The 18170-nt window shown below is 42.4% G+C and overlaps 1 protein-coding gene across 1 annotated transcript in view; it reads right to left on the bottom strand.

The window, feature by feature from the left end:
• The window catches only part of TMEM163 (transmembrane protein 163), a 370074-nt gene that overhangs the window by 77893 nt on the left and 274011 nt on the right, over nucleotides 1-18170 (bottom strand). Inside the window, exons 6-7 of the mRNA XM_023527515.1 lie at nucleotides 8482-8525; nucleotides 7029-7120 (exon numbers count right to left, since the gene is read on the bottom strand). Of these exons, the coding sequence (XP_023383283.1) occupies nucleotides 7029-7120; nucleotides 8482-8525 (136 nt within the window). The remainder of the gene's footprint in view (nucleotides 1-7028; nucleotides 7121-8481; nucleotides 8526-18170) is intronic.

The following is an 18170-nucleotide window of genomic DNA, read 5'->3' as shown; positions in this document are numbered from 1 at the left end:
GTGTGTGTGTGTGTGTGTGTGTGTGTGTTACACATGCAAAAGGTTAGCTCTGGGGGCCCTATAACAAGTGAGTTTTACTGTATTCTTTGTATCTCTATGAATTACCTCAACCTTTTACAATAATCACATGTTGCTTTATCTTGTTTCAGATTTCTTTTGGGTAGAGGGGGTTTGGAGGTGAAATCAGGAAATCAAGGAATAATCTTATTGCCTCACTATACTACTACTCCCATGTCTTGAGGTCGAAAGCAACTTTCTACATATGCCAAAGTTGTGTTTGAGTTTTTCAATTTTCTTGGCCAATTCTTTTATTTCATGCTCTTGAAAATCAAAGTAAAACAAGAAAACAAACAATTTCAAACTATCTCAGTATGACTAACTAAAAAACATTTTCAAAACTCTAGCAAGGGAAAATAAGTGTCCTAACGTTTTTTGAGCATATATTGATGTTACACACAACATCATGTTTAACGGTCACCACAGTGCTATTCGGTAACTATCATGGCCCTCCTCTCTTTCACACATAAGAAAACTGGGTTTTGGAAAGATTAATAAATCACTTAAGGTCACAGAGCAGGTGAGTACAGTTCTGACAGAGAATTCTTTTCATAGACAGTATTAGTTTCCTGTGACTGTTATAACAAAGCACCACAAACCGGGGGGCTTAAAACAACAGAAATTTATTGTCTCACAGTTCTGGAGGCTAGAAGTCCAATATCAAGGTGTTGGACTCACACTCCCTCTGACACCCGTGGAGCAGAATCCCTCCTTACCTCTTCTAGTGGCTGGTGCTTGCCAACAATCCTTGGCATTCTTTGACTTGTACACACATCACTCTGACCTCTACCTCTGTGATCACATGGTCATCTTCTTGTGTGCCTATCTCTGTGTCTCTTCTCTTCTTATAAGGACCTCAGTATCATACTGAATCAGTACCCCTTCTAACTTAGTTACATCTGCAAAGACCCTATTTCCCAATAGGGTCACATTCTGTGGTACTGGGGGTGGTTAAGCCTACAACATCTTTTTTGGGGGGAAAACAATTCAACTCATAACAAAGACCAAGGAACCTAACATTCCTTCCTCTACTGTGTCCTGTCCACAGCACAACCATTACTGTCATGTCTGTGTCACAGGGGGTTTCATATGCCCTTTTCATGACAGAAAGCAAGGTCTTTCTGCTGTCAGGCAAGACTAAACTGAACTATTCAAGGCAGGTGAGTTCATGTCATCCTGTCCAGTCTCTGCTTTCCGCATTGGCTCTCATTAGTCACTGAGGGCATCTCCGAAGTTATTCATTCCTCTGGTTCAGGGTCTACTCTTAAGCTAAAATGCACTCCACAGCTTTGTAAAGCTAACAGCACTAGACAAATGTGGAGGAAATGCAATTCATTTTCCCTGAGTCCCCGATGTAAGGTCAGATCAAATATCTCATGAGAAGAGGGGCAGACGTGGTACTATTTTAATGTGTTCTTCATATAACTCATTGTCTTTGCAGTCTACTTAGATCAGACACCAAAAGCAAATTACCAATCCATCATTTAACTGAATCAGTGACTTTTCTTTTTCAATTTCCAGAGCTATTTCCAAAAGCAGCGACAGTGCCGTTGAAACCAGTAATCAAAGGACTGTCATGCCATCTTGTCGACTGGTAGTTTTCAGGCCAAGCACTTGGCTCAGCAAATTGGAAAAGAAAACGGAGCAAATGCCCCACCTGGGTAAGAACCAGTATGGTCCATTTATTCCACATGAGGAGACACACAAAGGATTTATGCCTCTCGAAGAATATCCCCTCCAGAGCTCTCCAACTGGCTGCTGAGCGTAATGCCATTTGGAGGTCTATTTGGAACAAACAAACAACCTCCTGAGCTGTGTTTTTGCCTCAGTGCTGCAGACTTAGAAGCCTGTAAAGGTGAGCAGCCTCCCATCTGCCTCCGCCTCTCCATCGCAGTAGCTGACGGATGGCCCGAAGAGACAGCTGGGACTGGGGAGCCTCCATGGAGACTCCCACCTGTGTGCTGCAATCACATGTAAAATGTCAGAGACCCCTGATGAGCAATGAGCGTCAATCTGTACCTTCCCTAGCAAGCATCCCGATGGCCCTCCACAGCTGACGGCAGCAGGAGGCTGTATTTCCACGTGGCCTTACATGGTACACGGGGCTGAGAATGGCTAAGACAGGCATGAAATTCCCTGTGTCATTTGGCCTTGTCAAGTTCCTCCTACACTAATTTCCCCCACACCCTCTACCTCCAGCACCTCCTTCCCTCCATCGATACCTTTCTCTCATTTCCAAATCCCCCGGACTTTGATTTATTAACAACTTTGTCTGTTTTAAAAATATATAGATTAAAAGTAATCAAACCATCTAAAGGGGCATTGTCCAATACAGTAGTCACTAGCCACATGTGACTATTTTAATTAAAATGAAATAAAGTTAAAAACCCAGTTCCTCAGTCACTCTAGCCACATGACAAGTACTCGATGGCCACATGTGGCTTGTGGCTACCACAATGGATAATGCAGACACAGAAAATGTCCATTATCTCAGAGAATTCTGTTGGACAGCCCTGGTCTAAAGGATATAAAGAAAATGTCTCCCCTCCTTCGTCTGTCCCCAGTTCCCCTCCCAGAGGCGATCCTGCTGCCAGTCTCCTTTGTATCCTTGCAGAGAATTTTTATATGTCTAAACAAGTGTGTGTGAACGCAAACCTCTTCTATTAAAACAAATGAGAAAATACCCTAAAGACTATTTCACTCTATGCTTCTTTCACTGAATGTCACCAGAACAACCATCACCACCCCGGCCTTACAACCACACTCTCTGTGTCTCCCTGCGTGGCCCTGCTCCTTTCTTTCCCAAACATTTTCATCCTATTCCGAGTCTCCACATCCTTGGACTCTTCTGACTCTTCCCCTCACCTGTTCCTGAGGAAGTTGCCTTCCCAACCTTTGAAGAGAAGGGGGCATTCTCTCTCATCCACATTCTCAAAGCCTCTTTCACCTGGTAAATTCCAAACCAGTTTCTCAGGCTTCCTCCCTCAAAACCACCCACCACACCTCCTTGTCATTAACCCAACCTCCTGGCCCTTCTCCATCATTCACTGAGGACAACAGCACCTGCGTCACTCCCCCGTCTCCTCCCTAAATTCTACAAACATGCCCTCAATCCCGGGTAGAACATCCAGCCAACTCCTGGCCTCACACCTGTTCTTTTGTCCTCACCCTACGTCAGCCACCCACTCCCAGCCTAAATCCATGCCAATAAACAAACCACCTGTGACATCCTAGATTTTAGCATCCCACTTTCAAATTAGTGTCCCACACCAACAACTGTCAAGCTAAGAGAGACTTCTAATCTATGATGACTATTCATTAACCTTGCCATTGTCCTCCCATCACTCCTTACCCAGGTTGGATATTCTGGTGAGTTCTTAGAATCCTTCCCTTTCAAACGAAGTTGACTCCCTTGCCTCTTTTCCTATCTTACTCACTTGTTGAAAACTCTGACCATGTGTAAAACTGATGGTCCACCTAACTCCTCACACATATCCCCCACCACAAGAAGGTGACTAGTCAAATTTGGAGCTTTTCAAAATAAATAACTAATTGGTATGATTACAAAATGGAGCATCTGCTATGGAAAATAGCTGTGGAGGTTCCTCAAAAATATTAAAAATAATACTACCGTGTGACCCAGCAATCCCACTTCTGGATAAATATCCAAAAGAATTAAAAGCATGGTCACAAAGAGATTTTTGTACACCCATGTTCATAGCAGCCTTATTCACAATAGTTGAGGTGGAAAGAACCCAAATGTCTATAAACAGATGAAGGGATAAACAACATGCAATTTATACATACAATGGAATATTATGTAGCCCTAAAAATAAAAGAAATTCTGACATATGCTACAATATAGATGAAGCTTGAGGACATTATGCTAAGTGAAATAAGCCAGTCACGAAAGGATAAATACTGTAGGATCCCATTTACATGAGGTACCTAAAGTAGTCAAATTCATAGAAATGAAAACCAGAGTGGTAGTTGCCAAGGGATGGGGGAGGGGTGGTTGGGAGTTGTTTAATGAGTACAGAGTTTCAGTTTTGCAAGGTGAAGAACTTCTGGATATCTGTTAACAACAATGTGAATATAGTTAACACTACTAAACTGTACACTTAAAATGTTTAAGATGGTAAATTTAATGTTATGTGTTTTTTACCATAGTAAAAATGTATAAAACAAAACTATTGGTTGAAGCTCCATTCTGTGGCGGTGCTGAAGACATACTCTTCCTTTGAGCATCAAACATCCCATAACATCCACAGTCAGCAGGTGGCAAGGCTGAGGAAGGTATCTGTTTGCATTGCAATTCTAAGCTCAAGATTCATTCTGAAGCTTAGAGTTCAAGTAGGAAATTAGAAGAATTAACTAAGAACCAGTTGGGTACCATCCCCATTTTCTCAAGTATTATTCTCTAACAACTGAAAACCAATAGCTTTTCCAGCTCTATCATAATTCATTCATGCTCATTAATATGCAAACATCAGTTTCTCAGCTGGTAGTAATTCCATGTTTTTTTAATTTACATGGAATGAGCCAGAGATTAAAACTTTAAACTAAAGCCAACAATAGAGAATTGTGAGTGTCGTTTTAATCCCCAGATTAAGACTCTCTGAATGAATTCACTAGCATTATCACATGAACTATCATCTGAGAGTTATCAAAACAACTCCTCTGTGAGTTTTTGCCTTTTGGGTATTAATACATATATTTTTTTAAAATAGTTCATGTGATACCTGCTTTGGGATCATTAAAATCAAAGACATTTTCTTTTATCAATCTTAATCTTAGAAAATCTCCAGGCCACCGGGCAAATACAGAGATCCCAACACTGTAGAAAAGCCACAACAATGTGTGACTTTGTGACTAATATGTAAGAAACTCATTTTAGCATTAAAAAAAATCAGATTAAAAATAAGCATATTAGAAGAGAAAAACTGAGAAACGCTGAACTTGATTTCTTCTAGAATTGCAAATCATATTCTGGATTATTAATTATTCTAAAATAAAAAAAGGCAGAAGGGAGAGCTTTCTCTTTTGAGGGCACGGCTCAATAGAAATAAAATAAAACACCTGTGTACTTTAAATTTCTAAAATCCACATTAAAAATGTAAATATAAGTAAAATTAATTGTAATCATTTATTTAACCCAATATAGCCAAACTATTCTTACATCAAAATATAACTCATATTTTATAAATTATTAATAAAATGTTTACATTCTTTCTTTCTACATCTTTTGAATCTGGTGTGTATTTTACACTTACAACACCTCTTAGTACCAGCCACATATAAATGCTAAAATACCCACTAGTGGCTATCATCTCAAATGGCAGAACTACAGGAACAAAGGACATATGTTCCGTGATAGGACAGGAACTAGTCCTTGAAATTTAAGTATATCTCTGGGTTGCACTCTGTAGACTTTCCTCACTGGATTCTCCCAATAACAGCCAGCAATAGCTTGGGTGGATGCATTAGCCGCTGTTTTGGCTAGACAAATGTTAATTTAACTGTGGTCATTACGGTACCATCAGTTGAAATCTTACAAAATCAGTTTACTACTATTGTTTTCTTATTTTCAATTTTCTTATTTCAATTTTTTTGAACCACAAATTGACTCACTTTTTTGAAAATTAACGTCATCCTAAACAATATCACATATCACAAATTTGACCCTTTTGATACTTTAATTACATTTTTTGAAAGAGCTGAAGCACATTAAAATAAATATTTAACGCCTAAAAGAAGTTTCTGTGCTCTAACTAAAGCCAATGATGAAATAAATTAATATTTGTTCCCATCTACTAATCAGTATGGCGTCATCTTTCAAAAGCTTTCCATTTGGCACACGCAATCTCATATATATTTCCTAAGTCTCCTGGCTTAGGAGACTCTCCCAACATTTGTATGTTTGAGTATGACATGGCATTCCCACCAAAAATACCTTTGGGCACCACCATAAACCACAGCAAGGGGCATTTACTCATTAGTAGTCAACCGTTCAAAAGCTGCAGAGGGAGGGTAAACCTTGCACCCTGATGACCAGTGCTGGCTCAGGCCCAGGGGAGCTCCCTTAATAATTAATGATGGTTGCTAAGGTTTCCTAAACTACAGGCCATACATTGATTGTTCTCTTGTTCCCTCTCTCTCTACCTCCTTCCCTCCCTCTTTCCATGTGTGTGTGTGTGTGTGTGTGTTTTATACTGTGATGATTATATCTCAGTCATACAATCATTACAGGAGGTATTGTTTTCCTACTTTTCCAGATGAGGAAACGAGATACAGACCAGTCAGTAGCTTCTCACGGTCCCAAAGGTAACAAGTTGGGGAGCTGAGATTTAAAGCCAAAAAATCTCACTCTGGAACCTGTGTTATCACCTTGAGGATTACAAACGGAATAAAAAGATGGAAGCTGGACTAGACACATGTTTTATGGTCTCAAACACAAATCCTTCAAAGACAAAATCATCCCCCAGAGGATGTGAAGACTGAGGCAAGCAATATTCTCTAACACAAAGAGGGATGGACGATAAGTGGAATAATTTAGAATGCCCTCAAGATGTTTTTTGTAAATTACTGGAGAATTCATCTTTCAAAAGAAAAAAGTATGAAAATTTAAGGGAACAAAGATTCCAATAATACAAACAGAAAGGATGGAAGGATGGATAAATTGATAGATCAACGTACAAAATGATAGGCAGACAAATGAGCATACAAATATTCACTCAGGACTCAAGAACAGAGAACAGAGAGAATTATAAAGGGACATTCCATCTCTCTGACCATCACAGAAGGGGTCTATCATATGGCTTATATCACACCAGCCATTCTCGAAGGCAATTTGGGAGCCTTATTCCTGTCACTGGGACCAAAGTTGCAGAGTAAGCTGTACTGACAACCTAAATATGTGGCCTTCATTTGCAAGGGTTCTGCAGTCTGGAAGAAGATAAAAATCCACTTACATGTACTCCCTATAGGCAGAGTGTACAGCGGCTGCATTGCTATAACGCCACAGGACAATCGCTGATGACAGGACATCAAGGATGGCATCAAACTAGGAGAAGGAGACACAGCATTAGTGGCTTTCCAGAGTCAATAGGACATGACTGTGAAGATACAAGGCAACTGTTCTGTGACTCAGAACATCTGAGCAAGTGACCTCAGAGCAAAGCGGATTGGCACCACTATGACACAGGCCACTCATCCTCCTCACGGTGGATCCTGGGGAGCTGGAGCCCAGGGCACACCATATGCCAGCTCCTCCTCGCATCTCGCACTGCTCCCATGGCCTGAGAAAACACACTCTGTGGCATGTTGAGTCCGCTCCCGGGGCCCCTGGCTCCCAGCATTCTGGAGGTATGGGGGGAGGGGGAGCGGGTAGCACACTGTTCTGACACATATAAAAATGGCTTCCCCATGGAAAGGAAGATAATTTCAGCATTTTCCTGTATGTCCCAAGTAAAATATTCGGTGTGAGTTCTGTTTCTGGTTCTCAATGGGACTCTTCTACCTGGGGTCCAGGGTGAGGGTAGGGTCGTCCAAGGGTTCTGGGAAGTCTGCCAACAGTTTGAAATTCAATGATTTTTTTTGAATGAATGAGTGAATGTGAGGAAGAGGAAGGAAGGGAGGCAAAGGAGGGGAAAAAGAGAGGAGTGTGTGTGTGGAGCGGTGCATTTTCTGGAGAGACAGTCCCACACCTTCCAAAAGATTCTGAAAAGATTCTGCAACCCCTGAAGTTCTCACAACAAAAGGACGATGTGGGTTTGGGAACAGGAACATACACCCTCAGGTACAGGAAACCCTAAAGCTATGCAGGAGGGATGTTTACAGGAGCTCTCTGAGTCATTGCGCCATACCATACTCGTCATCTGAAAAATTACGAGCACTAGCACTCTCTTAAAGGGACATGGGGAACCTTCACTCGAGTGTTCAACATGTCTAGCCTATAAAACACCTGAGACCTGTTTTACTTGATGTTGTGTTTTAGCATCAGGAAGCAGGCTGGGAAGCCAGGTTACCCCTGGTCGGGCTACAGTCGGACTTATCGAGTGCCAGCAGCCCTGGCTCTTAACTCCCAACACTTTGCCTACACCAGCAGAGGCTTCGCTCCAATGTGTGCCCACTTTCAAACCTACAGCTTTGAGTGGGGAAAAAGGCTGAAACCCTAAAACATCTTCTCAATCAGCTGTGAGAAATGTGAGCCCCTAATATGTTCTTGAGGATCATACAGTGTCATTGCGATTTGCTTCTATTAAATTGTAATTTCTTATAGAAGCTATTTCCATAAAAGGTGTATGTCTGTCATGCTAAATTCTCATCTGCTAATACCGTCTTAACTGAGAGCCCAAGGAAAGATTCGTGGGCTCAGGAAAAAAACGTGCAAAACTTCATAAAAGTACATTTCAGGTTACTTACTGCAAACCCAAAAGCAGAGGCGCTGTACCTCATAACGGAGACAGCTAAAAAGAAAGAAAATATTATTCAGAATATTTTAAGACCTCGTGGATATTTTCCCTCATTTGTGAGTACATTAATATGTTTCATGTGCCCTTTTAAACGTCAATGGAAAAGTTCCAAGAGAATAAAATTAAAAATTAACTGTAGTGGTAAAAACTGAGAACTAAAAAAAAAGTAGAGAGAAATGAAAAGATTCCAGACCTCACCTACAGCAGCTTCCCCTCACAGTGTGCCCTGAGACGAAAGGGCCAGTTTCAGAATGAAAATGCTTAAGCAGTTGTCAATCAAACGACTGCTGAGACTCTGAGAATGTAGCAACAGGGAATAGAGAGCTGGGAATGGGAACTATATTACACTTCCCAAATGAAAGTAGAACCACCCAAACTGTTCCCATAATAAGGTAATTAGTAGTATCTACACGCACACGTATTGCTAACAGTTGAAATAAATCTCTTGCCCATCAGAGTTTAAAATCTAATTGTAGACAATAACAAATGATCTTAAACAATAGATAATCTACAAATGTAGATATAACAAGTATAATTAAAACACTTATCCATATTCAAAAATCTATCTTTTGGGAGGTAAGTCAACTGAGTAGCACCTTTGCCTAATTGAGTGATCTGCTCTGTGCCCAAGCAATATCCAGCTTCGAAGACTGTTCTCAGTACGACATAATAAAGGCAGCTCTCCACATTGAACAAGCATATGTCCACCCTCCAACAAAAAATGAAACCCTACCCAGTGGGTTGGCAAAGCTTTGAAGAGGATTATTCCGGGCACAGGTGTTGCAAGCGCTCACTCGTTGAGTAAGAGAGGTGTGGGGCATGGAGGTCAATAATCCCACTCAGCTAACCCCCTTCTCTGGGACCTGCTCTCCATCCAGTCCATAGGATCCAGGAATGGGCCTTGCACAGACCTGATGTGCTTTGTACCCCTCCCCCTAACCACAAGGGGTCATGTGACCCAATATGAAGCAAGCATATTTCATTTTCTGTGAATTTTCATTTGCTATAAAGACTGAGGAGCAGAAAGACAGCATGGGGTAAACAGCTCTGGGGCAAGAAAGAACCTCTGGCTTCCTAGTTTCCTGACACTCAGCCACATGCCAGTCCTCAGGCTGTGTAATGTAATCTATTAAATTCCTGACCCTCTTTGTTTCTGACATGAGCTGCTCTAGTCATCCTTGCTGTTGCTCCTATGAGCACAGGGAGAAGGGCAGAGCCAGCTGTGCTCAGTGACCAACTATAGCTTTTGTGGGCAACACAGCTGTGGCAGTGCAAAGAGGCACTGGGCCTTCCCAGAGAACTCAACTCACAGGCCACGTTGGCATGTGTGAAAAAGGCAGCGGATGCCTCGTTGGCTGCCCTCAGCACTAAGATGCCTCATGGAATACTGACTCTGGCTTGCAGTAAGTGCTCGGGAACTGTTAATTAAGTTTAGTAAACTTTCACAGAAACAAGTCAAAATGAGTATATGTTTATTTTCCCCGCTTTACAACCTGTTTTTAGACTATCTTAGCTGTGTGCTTTTTGTGGATTACTTCTTTAACAACAGGGAAAATGTTTTGAACTCCCACTAACATCTGGCACAGATGCTCGATATACACAACGGATCACGAAGACTGGCCCAGCCGGAGCTCCTGCTCTGTCTCTCCCTGAACCATCCAGCCTGGGCACCACGAGATGGAAGGCACACCCGGAAAAGCACTCCACTCACCATCACAGAAGACTGCTGGCTTCCCAAGCAGTAAACCACTACTGTGAAAGTTTTAATTAAGTTGTTTGGTAATACCAGACATTTATACAGTGGGCTAGAGATTTCAAAGAGGTGGATGCCCACTTGACCATACTGAGAAAACAAAGACCCTTGTCTCAGACTCTGGACTCCGACGAAGAAGCTGGTCACTGACTGGTGGAGTTTCCCTGATTCAATCAGAGTCAGCGTCCATGACCTCGAGTACTCAAATAATTATACTGGAAAGCTCTGTCTGTGTTTGTGAGTTCAGCCTGCCCATATTAATACTGTTCTATCTCTCTGCACCAGGGCAAATGTGAGCAAGAGGGCTCCAAGTTAACCCAGAGCCCTTCACAGAAGAGAAGGATTAACATGTGTCATTTACTTATAAATTGGCTCCATATAATCTCTTGATGAGATGGAAAGGAAGAAAAAGCCACAAATTGCATGGAGAACCCAGGGTACACTGAAGGGCCCTCCACACAGCCTTGGCTCAGGCGGCCTCCCTTCATAGCAACTCCCCGGTACTCATGATGAAATAACAGCGAACGGTCATTAGCCCAGAACCGGAATGGAAGAGATGAGCGGCCTTTCGGGAATTTCTGAAGAGTATAAAGTAATAACCTTATTTTCCTTGGCCTATAACTAAATGTGACACATTCTAATTCTGAGATAAGAACAGACTCAAAAGAAAGGGTTGGATTGATTTAAACAGCCCCCGTTCCCACGGAAAGAGAGCGGAACTGTGAGGTTTTCATCAGGACATTTCCAATTCCCTCACACTAGGAATGGGTTCTACTTGCAGAACAGCAGGCCTGGGTCAGGATGACTCATCCGGGTAGAGATTTCAAGGTAAGTGCGCCTGAAGGCCCCCACACACTTGGCTAAGGTAAGCTGAAAGCCACCATAGGTCCAACAAAAGTCCAGCAGTGCCTTTAAAGCAGGTGCAAATTCAACAGTGGACAACAGACTAGGGCCCTTTTGACCTCAGACAATTATGCTGCAAGCTGGCAAGGTCAACGGACAGACAGGCAGTCAGGCAGCCGTGAAGCGGAGCTGTCCTATGTAGATGGCTTTCAGTCAAGGTGGGGGCAATAGAGCCGAAGATAATGAAGTCACTGTGCCTGTCAGCACATGGTGCGGGGCCTGTTTGACAAACACTGCAGCTGCTCTGGAATGGAGCGCTCCACTGTCAGCAGCCTCCGAATTCATCTGGATAGCATCGCTATCAGAATCCCTTAGGGAGATTGTCAAGAATGTTTCTCCTCCTCACATTTAGAACTTGTCTCCTTGCTCATAACTTAAACATGCCTTTAGGGAGCCGGTGGCCACCAACATCCTGTGAGGCATTCAATTGCAGGCCATAGAAGCCTCATTCCCCAGGAAGCTGAGGCCCAGTTTCCCGCCTCTTAATCCACTCTCTTGCTCCCTCATGGTGATGGTGGAGGCAGACTGCTATCTGATAGAGCTGGCTTCACGCAACCCAAAATGCATGCTTAGGGTGTGACTGGGCTCCTCTCACTTTCCATACTTTTTACTTCTTCCTCTTTTTTTTTTTTTTTTTTTTAACTAAGACACGGAGTCTTTACAATGATCATAAGCAAGATGAAGATCTGCAGTTTGGGGCCTGCCCAGTGCCCATTCTCCATTCCCGCTCTCCAGGTCAAAGTGCCTTACGTCTCCTCTGGGAAACCGTGCCTCCCAACCCTCAGATGATGTGGTGTGGGTGGGATGACATCATTATTCCCATTCTAGTATATCCCTGTCCTGCAGCCAAAGTGAATGATTCAAAGATGAGCCAGTGAAGATCTGTCCTGAGTTTTTGCTGAAAACATCGGGAGGAGGATATCTTTCTAAGGGGAGATTGTAGAGTTGGTAGGATGAAAACAGCAGTTTAAGGTAGCAATTTTGAGCTCAATGCAGAGAGGCTACCTCAGAATGAAACCAACACAGAGGAAAGCAGATATTAAAGCTATGAGATACAAATCAGACCCCTGAGAACACAGACCGAACCTCTGGGGTCAGCCCTACCTGAAGTTTACCTGTATTTTTCAGACTTGTCGGTCAATAATTTAATTTGCTTAAGCCAGTTTGAGTTGAGTTTGTATCACTTGCAGCCAAATGTCTCAATATGATATACATTGATCCAAAAATCCATGTCTAAAATCTCTTTTAACATCTAAGAAATGGAAAAATACTTTATACACAAAAGGTTCATAGTAGGTTTATACAATTTATAATAGTAAAACACTGAACACAATCTAAATGTCCAGTAGTTGGTTGATGATTAAAGTATGGTCCATTCAAAAAACAAGCTATACGTAGTTATTCAAAATGCTTAAAAAAGTAGTGTTGGTTAATGCTTATATTAATATATTAGTTAAAATAATGATATTGATAATAAACTGGTGATGTGTTTGGTGCCATCAGCACTGGGTGCCATATGAAAGGATGGGTCTGGGTCAGGAGGTATTCCGGCTGATACAGGTCCAAACTGAATAGAGAGATCAGGAGAGGCTTTACTGAGAAGGTGACATTTGAACAAAGACTTAGAGGAGGTGAGGGAGTGAGCCATACAGTCAGAGGAAGAACCTTCCTGATAATAGGTAGAGTCTGTGCAAAGGCCCTGAGGTGGAACACCTGGCATATGTGAGGCCATTTTGTCTGAAGCAAAAGGGAGGAAGAGGGAAGTTATAACAGATTTCCCTATAGTTTTAGCAAAAAACAGGTAGAAAGGGGCAAGTTATAAGATGATATATGTGATATAACTAGCTTTACAGTAAAACCTTATTTTAAAAAAATCATTGAAAACAAATAGAAAAAAAAATGCCTCAACTGATAACAGCGGTTATCCTTTGGTGGACGGGAATATTTAAGTAAATTTCTTTACTCTCGACTTTTTTTTGTATTTTCCACATTTCCTACAACCGTCATATAGGACCATTCAGATCAGAAAAAGAAATCCATTCTATTTGGGGGAAAAAATTGCCCAACTCATAGCAATATAGCCAAAAATCTAAAACAGAAGAACAGAAACCAGATTCATGGTGCACATCAGGGAGTGGGCTGTACTGTGAACTCATGAATGCTTCTGGCTACCTTACCTGTCTTCATTACGTCTAAGTTTCTAAAATCCATCTCTCTAGACCAAATCACCTACATGAGCAGGTTGCTAATTCCCCAAAGAGTTCACCAGAGCATGGCAGAGGGCCAGGCAAGCCAGGGAGTAGAACACAAGCAAAATGTCACTCCCTATCTAAGGGGCCTCCTGCCTCCCAGGTTTCTGCTTGTCTTACACTCTACTTGCATTTGTGTCAAGGGGGTAATAACAGCTACACTCCCAGAAGCACACATACAACAGAAGTCTTAAATAAATATTTATACAGGTCTAGTTAAAGACCAGACCTTCTTTAACTAAGTTGCATTTGGGCCAGAAAGCATGTCAGCTGGAAACTCAAATTCAAACAGAAAGACAGCTGGAAAATGGTGGGACCCAGGCAACCCATTGTTAGGGCAAAGCTAAATGCAAATCCCACAGCTGAATAATCAGCAGGCTTTGCGGGAGGGTTGCGAGGTTCAGACAAAGTGCCTTGGAAATGCACAGAGAGGCAAGAGTGCCAGCAAGGCAGAAGTGAGGATCAATGCCAGAGCCCTTCAACAATGTTAAACAAAGAAAGCCATTTCAATTGCAGGCTAGATTTATAGCAACAATGAGGACCCATCTGTCATTCTCTCGAAGTCGGGCAATAATTACCTTGAGCCTCTTTACCAATACCCTAGGCTCCATAACACCTCTGAGTTGCTAAATTATGTGACCAGTAAAGCTCTGTTAATAAATCAATCCCACTTTAATTAGACCACCTCTGTCAAACAGATGCCTGGCAACAACCTCACCCCCAGCCATGGGTGAGAACTAACCCAACTTAAGAACCTGACTCCACCACCCACCTTCATCACGCTTGCTGTAACCCAGGCAGAAGAGGTGCAGCTAATAGAGGTCAAATTTAACTGATTCACATTCTGACTCACTTCAACAGAACTTTCAACAGCTTCCAGACTCTCTCCTACTCAAATAAAATTATAATGGACTATAAAAATTTGTGATAGATGTTGAATTCAGTCATCACTGAAGGGAAAAAAAGGATGAAGCAGTTTGAACAACAAATCAACAAAACTGTCAACAGCTTAGCCCATATAACTATTCATTTTTAGCTGCTGTACAGTGACTTCACCTTGTATTTTATCTATGTAGACCAAAATTTGCAAAAGGGCTACCTCAGGGTGAAATCTGGAGGTTTCTGTTCCACTTACACAATATTATTCAAATATCAGAATTGGCTACTAACATTTTTAAATCGGGAGCCCTCACAAATTAAAAAAAGAAAAGAAAGAACACTAGATTTTTGGCTTCTCTGGAAAAACTGAGATCTGCCGACAGTGGGTTGTCTCCCTTTCTCCCAGTACTGCCAGCGCTGCATTTGGATGGAGCATGCGCTCTTGGGCACCTGCCTATTCTGCAGCATTAGACCCAGCTGGCCTTGCTCACCTCTCTGGCCCCTCTGGGTATCTAGCTGACCTGGTGGGCGAGCTTGAGTTCTGGGACTTCAGATGCAGCCCATGAGCAGCTTAAAGGAAGGGGCAATAGTTTCATCTACATATCTGCCGTTTCCAGCAAATGCCTGGCAAATATTCATTGTGCTGCATGAACAGTAGCCTCCAGTATTTTCTACTGTAAGGTCTGGCTCTCAGCAAATTGTAAAAAGCTATACCACAGGCCAGATTCTCAAAGCTTATATCAGTCTTTGAGAGCTCTTTGTCTTCCATAGAACCCGAGAACCATTAATTGGCTCTAGGGAGACTGTGCACACTGCCCACCCAGCCTCCAGGGCTCTCCCTGTCTGCAGACAGACAAACCCTTGCCAAGATCTCAGGGATGACCACAAGTTTCTTTCTCTTTCAAATGACTAAGAGGTGGGTGGTCATGTACGAAAAGTGGCCATATAGTTCCTCCGCCACAATAACCTCTGCAACCCACAGCAAGAGTGGGCTTGAAGAGGTTGTAAGATACTGCCCTTGAGCTACTGCAATCAGGGCAGGGAATGTCATTCGATAGTGACCTAGGCAGTTTTGCAATGAAAGATGCATTTTGTGTTCAGGTTTATAACAGGAAACAACCAACAAAATGTCTTGCCTGCACCCCAATATCCTAACAGTCCTCTGAATGTACCTTTGCCCAAACATTTTTGACATGAAACCAGAGTGGTTCAACATGCTGCACTCTGGGTACAAGCTGAAGTTTTTATAACAGATGAGGTACCATGGGCTGACCTCCTTCCCTACTTGCTGTACCTGCTCACTCCACTCTAGCCCCATAGGTCTCTTCGCTGACTTCCCCGCCACAGCCCGGCAAGCTGGGCTTTAGCTCATTCCTCTGCCTGAAGTATTCTTTTCCCAGGATCCAACTGGCCACTCCCTCATTTCCTTCTGGTCTCTAGTCGAAGTTCACCTCATTGGCCTGTCCTGTACACCCTATTTAATATTACGATCCAGCTCCCACATTTTAGCTCCTCCTCATCTTGCTCTACATTTTCTTTATCCAGAGCACATATCACCTTCTACCACACTATTAAATTTGCTTATCTATGAAAATGAGTGCCCCCACCACTCATTAGAATATAATCACTCCAGAGACCAAAAACTTTTCAGCTTTCTTCCCTGATATCTCCCAAATGCCTAGATCAGTGCCTGAACACATGAAAATATTCTGACTGATTGGTTGATTGACTGACTAATTGATTGATTGGTTGACTGACTGACTGACTAATTGATTGACTGATTGAAATAACACCTTAGCTCCAACTTGCAGTAAACAGAATCTTTAGGGAGAAAGCAGACAAGACTGAGAGTTCAATAGAACAAGAGGCCCAGCTATGTTACCAGGCAGCCACTCCCTGAGCAAATGGGGTGGCAGCCAGCACTCTGTGGGGCATAATGGAGAAATCAGCTTCAACAAGGACCATTCTTTCAAGGTAAACTTGGAGCATCTCTAAATGACAAAGACCTATAACTATGGGAAGAGCAAGAACATCCCTGAACCCAGAAATCCTTGAGCAAGCCCAGAATTGTACACAGAAAAAAAAAATCAGAATGAGGAAACCTAAGGAGAGTCTCCACCTTGGACCAGGGCATCTCCGCAGGCTCCAACACACACCATACATTCGCTCTGCTTCAGTCAGCATAACATGGAACGTAACAACGCCAATTCCAGAGTGGGAATTCCCGTTACTGGAACACGAGCAGGACAACTGCCAGTTAACAGGAAGAGACCCAGTTTAGACAGGGTCTCAGCAATCAATAACACACACAGAGGGCACCAGCTCATGGACAAATCATCCAGAGCCCAGGCATTCATGTTAATGTTTCTTCCACAGCACAGCACAGCACAGCACAGCGTACTTTCACTTTGCTTTTTCTACAAACTGAGAATAGAGAGGAGGAAGTGCTGCTTGAATCCATGGTCACCCAACCTTTGTGAATGTGTATGAACTGTCTGCAGTGGAGTAAACAATCCTCTCGCTTGGTGCTACATTCATTCCAAAGAACTCACGCACCAGAACTAATGGTAGGAGCAGAGTTCTTGCTGAATGTCAACTGCATGTTCTCCCTTGCATATAATTTTACTCCTGCCAGTACTGTAGTTTCCTGTGATGCCAGTGCAGCTCTCAAGAAAGTAGTCTATTACCTGTGGGCAACAGGTCTGGCCATGTCCCTGTCCAGGCTAGCCAGGCATCCTACCCTCAACTCCTGTCCTGTCATCCACCCTATCCAGACCAACAAGGGGAACCTGAGCACACCAATCTTTCTCTCATTCAATAAACAAATGCTTATTGAGCATCTACTATATGCCATACACTGTTGCAATGAGCTGAAGATACAGCAGTTACTTGCCCAATAGTCTGATGAAATATGCCTCTTAAAGCCCTCTTAATCACAGAACACTGCTACTTTTTTTTAAGGATAACAAATACTTTATTTTATTTTTTAATTGTTTATTGGAGTAACATTGGTTACTACAATTATATAATTTTCAGGTGTACATTATAATTTGACATCTGTATATTATATTGTGTGTTTAACACCCAAAGTCCAGTTTCCTTCAACTACCATATATTTGATCCCCTTTATCCACTTCGCCCTCCTCCTACACCCCTATATTTGACCCCCTTTACCCCGTCTACCTCCCTCCTCCTCCCCTACCCCCTACCCTCTGATAACCACTAGTCTATAGTCCATGTCCATGAATCTCTGTTAGAACACTGCTACTTTTGCCTAGTAAATAAAGCATTCATTGAATAGAAAACAAGACAGTGGAAATTTTTATAAAACAGAATGCTCACAGTTTGTCTTCTCTAGCCTTCTGTTCTACTTGCCGTTCTGGTTGCTAGAAATTTGAAGTTTGAATGCTCATTCTCAGTCCATTATTTCTAACTTGGCTCAGTGTCTCTCCTTTAGCACCCAAAGCCTTCTGCCCCTACTGCCCTCACCTTTTATCACACAGAAAATAACTTGTGTCTTCTCCAACTGGTGTATGAAAACCTGAAGTCAGGGGTGGTTATGTCGTATTCAACTTTCTACCCCCAGGGCCTATGAAAGCACCAGCACACAGTTGGCACTCAATAAATGCTTGTTGAGCAATAAATGCTTGAGGAATCACTAAACTCTAACAATAATCTCTGGTTTTTATTTAACCACAATAATTAATTCATGTCAGAACCAAAAGCTAAAATTATGATCAACTAGAGTTAGCAATGGCATGGATGCTGCCACCTAAGGTCATCCTTGTCAGATCACTAAGATGGCCCTTTGTCTGACGCTGCTGATACCATACCACAAATTTGACCTCTTTATTT

The sequence above is a fragment of the Pteropus vampyrus genome, unplaced genomic scaffold, assembly GCF_000151845.1.
Source record: "Pteropus vampyrus isolate Shadow unplaced genomic scaffold, Pvam_2.0 Scaffold17, whole genome shotgun sequence".
Classification (NCBI taxonomy): domain Eukaryota; kingdom Metazoa; phylum Chordata; class Mammalia; order Chiroptera; family Pteropodidae; genus Pteropus; species Pteropus vampyrus.
The sequence above is the reverse complement of the archived record's forward strand: the minus strand, read 5'-3'. Positions and strand labels throughout refer to the sequence as shown.